Below are 8,449 nucleotides of genomic sequence, written 5' to 3'. Positions count from 1 at the left end.
TTCTGTGTTTTTTTTTTTCTGTGTTTCAACAATGCGGAAAAGTGGGTTGATAAAGCATTCAATTCTAGTGTGTATTCAGCCTTCTACTGTCTATGATGTCTTTTTGTGATTTCTTCTGTAACATATAATAGACGTGATATTGTTCTTTTGGTAGTGGCTGCACAGAGCACTCTGTAAAGGTGGAGAACTCCAGGAGACCTTGGAACAGCAGATGAAACCTTTATTTTCTTGTATGGAGCCAATACTGCATTTTCACGAGGAATTTTTGCAGCAGCTGGAAGATGTCCTTAACCTTTGGTATCTACTGTAGTCTATGAACTGAACAGTGCTGGATATTGTACTCGTATAGACCTAATCAAATGAAGCTATCTATAAACTGCATAGAATCGTTTATCTGTCCTTTTTTTTTGGTGCTCAGTCATGATCCTCACCTATACTGGATGAAATGTAGGTCCCCCCCCTTGGCCCATAAAACAGGGTTGGAAACTGCTTCTGTTTACCCCAAGTCCAAGAACCACAGGGATGATGTCACCCATTTTGCTTGGGAGTCCCTCATGCTAGCCACGGTATGGCAGCTATTTAACTCAGAATATAAAGTGTTGAGACATCTGTCTGCAGTACAACCAATATCCACTGTTCTTCTCAACCTTGCCTAAAGATGAAGGCAGTGCATCTCTGCTGAAAATTAAAAAAAGGGACTGGTTGGCACATCCTTACACACATTTTCCCAGCTTATTGGCAAATCTTTCTGTGTGATGTGTACTTGTAATTTTTAAGGGGCTCTTGCAAATGCTTGATGCTCTAGAGTTTGCAATTATTTTCTGTACCTTGCAAAGATGGGTCAGGCATGGCCACCTTTTAGAATCAGGAAAAGTCTAGACTGGGTGGCCAAACAAAGAATGGTTTAAATATTTTCTGCTATGTGAATAGGAACAGGTAACAAATATAAATAGGTGTTATCCCAATTTTGCTGCAAAATGAGAGGTAGCGAGTTGTCTTGGAATGTGTTCATATATACTACAAAGCCTAAAACCAAAACCTAATATCACAAAATATTCCATATAAGGTACGCAATGAAATAGAAATACTTGCATCTAGTTGCCCTGGTGCACCCATATTTTAGAATTTAGAGTTACCCATTTGTTATCGCTATTCACAAATAATGATACAGTAATGCTAACTGTGTTTTAATATGTTCTGTGTCCACTTTAGTCACTTGTGTTTAGTCGCTTGTGTTTCTATCTCATGTTGCTTTGCAGGGAAGGAAGATCTTCACATACTAAGGACATGCAAATACTTGGAGATTTCATGCTGAGGAAAATGACAGCCTTGCGGGTGAGATTATAAGTATGTACACATCTGTTTCCTGTTGTTCTGTTACTGAGAATTTGTAGCTCTCAAATCCACTAAATACAACATACAAATCCTATGCAGCAGGAAAAGCAATTAAGAAGTAACTCCATTTATTTATTTTTGTAGAGTGGGGAAGTGTTTGAACCTCTATCAGGATTTTTTGTTGTCGGTAGCCCCAGTGGGACTATTTCCCCTCTTTTCCTATCCCACTAACAATGATATCACAGAGAGGAAGTGAAGGGAAATCTCCTCAATGGGGCCACAAATAACCATAAAAACACCCCCTTTTCATTCTACAATAAATATAACTTGAAATGGCATCTGATATACCCTAAATAATGTGAAATGGATACAAATAAATGAATTGTGCCCCAAAGAAGTCAAGTATGTTCAAATATTCAGTATATCTAGGTGTAATTTCGGTTTATTGTCATCAGCTGAAAAAAGGGTTACACTTGTTGGTTTATATTATTTAGTTCAGCAGCTGTAACTTTAGCAAAAGACTTCTAATGGGCACATCTGTTCTGGTAACAACTGTCACAGGAGATTTCACCCTTGCTTTAGAAAGATTTCCACTCACTTCCTGTTTCTCTGTAACCGGAAGTAAAAGGAAAGCTGCCCAAATGGAACATTAAAAGAAAAGTAACACGGAGAAGAATGATAACCCTTGCATACTATATCCAAATCAAAAACACTCTTTTTGTACAGATACAATTGAATTTATTGGGTGCGGAATGGGTAAGCATGGAATATAACTGTGGGCGATATATTTGTTGTCATGGTATGATGCATGGCAGGTTTTGAAGATCTCCACTATTGACATTAATTGCAAGGTCCTCAGAGCTGATGTAAATGTATAGGCCACTCTTCAAAGTTGCTGCCCTGGTTATGGTCATGTCATGCCTACACATGTGAGCACCCTCTAATGACAATATGCTGCTTAATACCTCCCAAGGGAGGACATGGACACCTTCCAACACAAGGTATTTAGGCAATGAACATTCCCCCAATTTGTGGACCATTATGAATTTACAGTATATGCCAAAAATGGGTTTAACCAATCAGAATTTTCTTTTTTCCCACCATCACTTTTCCTTTTCCTTTTTATCCTGCTTCTCAGCTTCTCAAAAAGGCAAACGTAATAATTAAGAGATAGGATGAAGGTTTTGTGCAGAATAACACTTTTGGTAGTTAAGTAGAATCCTTTTATAGATATCTACATCAGACCAATAAGGACAACTGAGGATGGTGTGTGCAGGGCAGCCTTCAGAAATTTCAGGGCCCCTTACACGGCTTTAGGCCAGGGCCCCCCCCCCCTGAATTGGACTCTGGGCTTAGTTGCGCGCCGGACTCTGGACCCACCTGAGACCCCACATAGCCCACCTGAAAGTGACCCTGCAGAGCACACCATACATGCTGCACAGCCCATCTGAGACTCTCTATGGCGGGCTCTGCAGGGGTCCCAGGTGGGCTGGTTTGGGCTGCAGCTCCCTCCCAGCTCCTCTGGTGCCCGGCCTCCTCTGCCGCCGGACTGGCCAGAAGTGACATGATCTCCCGCTACCTCTGGCCACTCGTCTGTGTCAGACTAGTATAGTGATGGCGAATGTCTTTGAACCCGAGTGCCCAAACTTCGGCGCAAAATCAATGTATTTATCTCAAAGTGCCAACACTGAAAATAACTTAAGTATTGCGTCGCAGTTCGTGCGCTCGGGTTTAAAAAATGTTCAGCATCATCACCGCCTCAGACAAAATAGGGAAACGCAGATATTCAAATATTTATTCACTCATTAACCACTTGCTGCCCGGAGCAATTTCTTACATTTGCACACACATGATAACATCTGAATTTTTGGGTAGAAAACAGCTTCGGACCCCCAAACAATGATATATTCTCTGAAAGCAGAGGCCCTGTAGAATAAAAAGATACTAGTTGCAATTTTTTTTATGTTGCACGGTGTTTGCGCAAATGTTTATCAAACCAGTATTTTTAGGATAATATACACTAAAATGAAATTTAGTGCACAGAATCAGAATATAATGGCTAATTTTTTGGTACAATATAAAAGACAGGATCACGCCGGGCAAATAGATACTAAGCATGTCAAGCATCCATGAGACCGCCAAAAACTACAATAACCAAAATTTTCCATAAGCGACGCTTTAAATGCTTTTACGGCTCATCAGTTTAGTGCTATCAGTGATTGATGTGTCTAGAATTATTGCTCGCGACGATGCATAATAACGTGTGGCGTAATTTTTGTTTTTGCATGTAGGCACATCCGACGCGTGTTTTGTGTTATATGTGCGCGGGCGGGGGACTTTAAAAAAAAATTTAAATTTTTTTTAATGTTCCTTTTAATTTTTACAATTTTTTTTCTCACTCCGTTTTATTGCTATTGGATAGGGGGCTAAGGCCCCTATGTAATAGCACATATAATGTGACAGGTCCTCTTCATGGAGACATCAGGGGTTTTTCATACCCCTAATGTCACCTAGGGACCCCAAAGAAGCTGGTGAAGCAGAGATCTGCTTCACCAGCTTCTTCTTCTGGCTCTAAGGGGTTGTCCCACACCACTTGCAGTGCGGCCCGATTCCAGCCGGAACGCACTGCATCACATTGCGGCCGGCTCAATTTTTGCCGGGTAGGAGGGGGAGTGGCAGGCCATTGGAAGTGAATGGCGCCATAGCCACGCCCTCCGGCCACAATCCGATCGTCCGCACGGGATCGCAAGGCACATTGTGCCACCGGAACGCACTGCAGGCAGAATGTGCCCTGCAATCCTGTACGGTCGATCGGATTGTGGCCGGAGGGCGTGGCTACAGCGCCATTCACTTCAATGGCCCGTCACGCCCCCTCCTGCCCGGCACAAAAGTGAGCCGGCTGCACTGCGATGCAGTGCGTTTCCGGCCGGAATGCACTGTAAGTGGTCTGAACAGGCCCTAAGAGCCAGAGACTGTGTACAGTGACACCAGAAGTGATGTAATGCACATCACGTCCGGGTCCAGTGATCGTAGGAGAGATCCGCAGCTAGAAGCCACTGATCTCTCCTCCGATCTGTATGGGGAGAACCTCCGCGCGCGGCCTGGGCTCACACGAGGGACCGCACCGTACAAGCGATTCAGCGCCTTTACAGAAGCGATCCGCTTGTGTTTAAAACCGCAATTGTTGGCTGTTTAACACGATACAAGAACATGGCTTCAGGAGCAGCTGTGTTCTTGGTATAACCACTTCCAGCGGATGACGCACAATTACGTGAACCCGCGGGAAGTGGTTAAAAAAAACAAACAAACAAAACACACGTGTAATGAAACGCACACATCACACACATTAAAAAACACACACATAGCTTCATTAAAAAAACAAATCACACACATTCATTAAAACACACGCAATAAAACACACACACACACATTCACAATTAAAATAGTTTTTTTTTTACATTATGTTATAAAACAACTAATATATTAAAAACTTAAACATTTTTGGGGGGGAAACTTTAAAAAAAAATTCCTATTTTTTTTTTCCACTTAGCCCCCTATGTGATAGCAATAAAGTTAAGAAACCCCTCTATGTGATAGCAAAATAAGTGACAGGTCCTCTTTATGGAGACATCAGGGTGTCCAAGACCTCCTAATGTCACCTAGGACCCCCCTGAAGAAGCTGATGAAGCACAGATCTGCTTCATCAGCTTCTCTCCAGCATCTGAAGCTGGAGAGTGGCACGAGAATGCGGAGAGGGGACCGTGGGAGATCGTGAACCGACCTCCCTCTAATCCCTTGTCAGAGAGCCACTATGCTGGTCCCGGGCTCGCACCGGGCACAGCAGAGCCCGGGATCAGCGTGACAGTGGGAGGGGGGGAGCCGTGGGGGGGGCGCACATACAGTGACCCCATACAGGCATCGCTGCCAGTTTTTTTTAATTATGTCTTTCCCGCTCGCACGCACAAGTGGGCGGGACTAACAGGACGTGTATACACGCCCAGTTACATTCAAGAAGCGGCCGGCCGTTGTGTCTACTCGCGGTGGCCATCTTTAAAAACTAATGTACAGTGGAGATACCCCCTGGTAACACCGGAGAAGGCATCCCAGGTGAGGGTCTGGAGCGTGCGGTCCCCAGCCTCCTCTGGTGCTGCGGGGGGGCCGGCCACATCCTGGCCTGTCACTTGTACGGCCGATACCCATGTAAGGTGCTGGACAGAGGGATTAGGTTCCAAATGTAGGACAGCCCCTCTAAATGAAGGACATTTGGGAGAAATGCTACTTAAGTCATAATGAAGTGGAAAACAGCTGGCACTCGTAGGATTCCTCTTAATGGCGTTTCTTTATTGAAAAGGCATAAAAGCAGTTACGAAGGGTGCTAACATGTTTCATTCCCCCCAAGGGACCTTTTGCTACGTAAGTCATAGGCTTTTAGAGGACTTAATATGGTGGCCATGTTAGCTGCACGGGAATTACAGTGGTTGTGGATGTTGAGTCTGAGGAAGTGTGTTATTGGGCCAGAGCTCAGACACACTTGTCCATAGTCCATACCTAATGCTGGGGCCTAGGTTGTGTCAAGCTATGACAAATGGAGGAAATTTGATCACAAGTTTATGGCCTTTTTCCCCGCTGTGTGGCTATGTAGGAAAGGTGATGATAATATTTTGAAGAAACTGAAAACAACCCTTAAAGTTAAAGGGATTTCTACTTATTTGTGTCCTGACACTAGCTGAAGGGGTTTCCACCTTTTGAAGAAAGCATGCTAACCATTTTGTGCCACTTTAGAGTGCAGTGCCTTTTGTTGGATATGTGTTTATATGAAGCACTGACATCTTGAGGAAAGTTTTACTTGCTTAGCAGGACATTACACGTATTTATACAGGAACACAGCATAGTAGAGAGGAAAACATATATACAGATAGAATGTCCTGTGTATCACAGACAAGCATACATAAGCATAGAGACCAACACTGCACCACAGCGCCATTTAGTGCCCAAAAGGCATAACAGTCCATTAGCATAAGCTCTTTCCCGTTGGAGGAAGACTCTTATAATAATGATGGTCTGCTTAGAGCTTTTCTCATTTGATTACTTTCTCACCCATCAGCTCTGTCCCAAAAACAGAAATGCCATATTGTGTTGGCTTTCTGTTGAAATAAAAAGAGATGTTGAGGTTTGTTCTGGGATACCAGAGACGTGCCTCAGAGAACTTACTTGGTTAGAGACAAAGGCAGCACCACATGACAAGATGGTTTCCCTTGGTGTTAAAAAGCATGTTTTACGTACAATAATGTAGCATCTCTTCAGGTTTCTACTTGTGTGCTTTACAGGCATTGCTCCCATCATTCCATAAACTAGAAGAAGTCTTTCTGGAGATGCAAAGGAAAACTCACAGGAAACACGAGGTGGACATCTTATTGCAAGAATTTGAACAACAGAGAGTGTGTTACCTGCCACTCAGCTGCCTTCTGTTAAAGCCTCTGCAGCGCCCCCTGCAGTATGAAAAATTACTGGAACGACTGTGTCGCCATTATCCGCCTTCACACCATGATTACAACAACTGCCAACGTAAGTCTTCCTTGTCTACTGATAAGTTGGGGCAGTTTTACATGAGAAAACGTTGCCTGTGTAGCTCATTAAAGTATATGTAAACCATAGCAATGAACTTCTCTAATTTGGTCCTTCTGGATCTGTTTCATATACGGTACTTTTGAAAGCATTTTGTTATACAAGTTTAATAAGTGCAAAAATACCTGTTGATCCGGCCTGCTGATCTTGTCAGCTAATAATGTCCTATTCTCTCTGCCTGTGCTGACTGTTATCCGTTAGCATTGTTCTCTGGTATCTCTGTGGCCTACAAAACACTTTCCCCCTATGTTATGGAGGGGGGAGGTGTTTTGTACTTCAGTTCTAGGGTGACAACACTGCTCCTCCATAGATCCAGTATGCTGAGTGAGCGTTGTCATTCTAGGACAGGAAGTGTGTTAATGGCAGGATCACCAGGTTTAGAATATAGGGCTTTTAAAGTTGAAAAAGATATTGGAAACAAGAACTGATCGATCACTTTAAATTTGTGCATAACATTATTGCAAGCTATTGTTCACAGAGATGTGTCCACTAATCAAGTCTTCACTGCATATAGAAAATGTGGTCCGTGTATGGCCCATGTTAAGTAGAATAATGGGACTCTATTGTAAAGTTAAAGAAGAACGCCGAGAAATAATTTTATTAACCCTTGCGCTGCACCTAGACAAAAACTAGCAGTTAACCCTTGCAGAGCGGATGTAGTTTTCCCCAGTGTTCTCAAATAAAGGCTCGGTCTTAATATTTGGATTTGTTGTTTGTTACACAAGCTTCATAAAGTAAGGAAAAAAACTTCCTTTTACCTTCCCTGACTGAGCCAAATGCTCCTTTTATTTGTGTCTCGCACGCTCCTCCTCCCGGACACTGCAGCTCAAAGTGTGAGGGTTTCAGCACAAGGCCACTGGGGCCCGGTCTCGGGGGGGCAGGGCGCAGAGGGGCGGCAGCGGTGTCCTTGTGGGGAAGTTGCCCTCTCTACATTCAGTCCTGCTTTGCACAAGCATGACTGAATGTAGAGTGAGGCAGCCGATTTTTCGTTTACATGTGAACTCGGCGATGTCACCAAATTTCACATATAAACAGTGTGCAGCCTCTTCCCCTCCCCCCTGCACTTACCTCTCTCCTCCGGTTCCGTCCTCCGCCGCCGAGTCTCTCACTGCAGGGAGCAGAGCGGCAGGGTTAAAAGTAACCCGGCCACTCCGTGTAGACGGTGAGAGGGGAGAGCTGTGCTCTTCCTCTCTCACCTGTCACAGGAGTTCCAGCACAGTGCTGTGCTAGAACTCCTGTATTGGAGGTGACAGGGTCAATAAAGAGAACCTGTCACCTCCAAATGCTATCACACGGGTGCCTGTTTTTTCTCCTGTGCGATAGCAATGAAGTTAGGTGAAAAGAAAATTAAATTGATAAAAAAAATATGAAATAATTAAGTGAAATAAAAAGGTGATTAAAAAGTAAAAAATAATAAGAAACCAATTTATTAAAAAAATAAGGAAATAATTATAAAAAATAAACAATAATAAGATAACAAAATATAAAA

At 43.4% G+C, this 8,449-nt stretch overlaps 1 protein-coding gene across 1 annotated transcript in view; it reads left to right on the top strand.

The window, feature by feature from the left end:
* FARP2 (FERM, ARH/RhoGEF and pleckstrin domain protein 2) overlaps positions 1–8,449 on the top strand; it is a 95,756-nt gene that overhangs the window by 71,966 nt on the left and 15,341 nt on the right. The window contains exon 15 of the mRNA XM_018563475.1: positions 6,663–6,900. Coding sequence (XP_018418977.1) covers positions 6,663–6,900 — 238 coding nt within the window. The remainder of the gene's footprint in view (positions 1–6,662; positions 6,901–8,449) is intronic.

Source organism: Nanorana parkeri, unplaced genomic scaffold, assembly GCF_000935625.1.
Source record: "Nanorana parkeri isolate BGI_ZX_2015 unplaced genomic scaffold, ASM93562v1 scaffold667, whole genome shotgun sequence".
In the NCBI taxonomy this organism is placed as follows: Eukaryota; Metazoa; Chordata; class Amphibia; order Anura; family Dicroglossidae; genus Nanorana; species Nanorana parkeri.
Note: the sequence above shows the minus strand (reverse complement) of the source record. Positions and strands in the feature narration are given on the sequence as shown.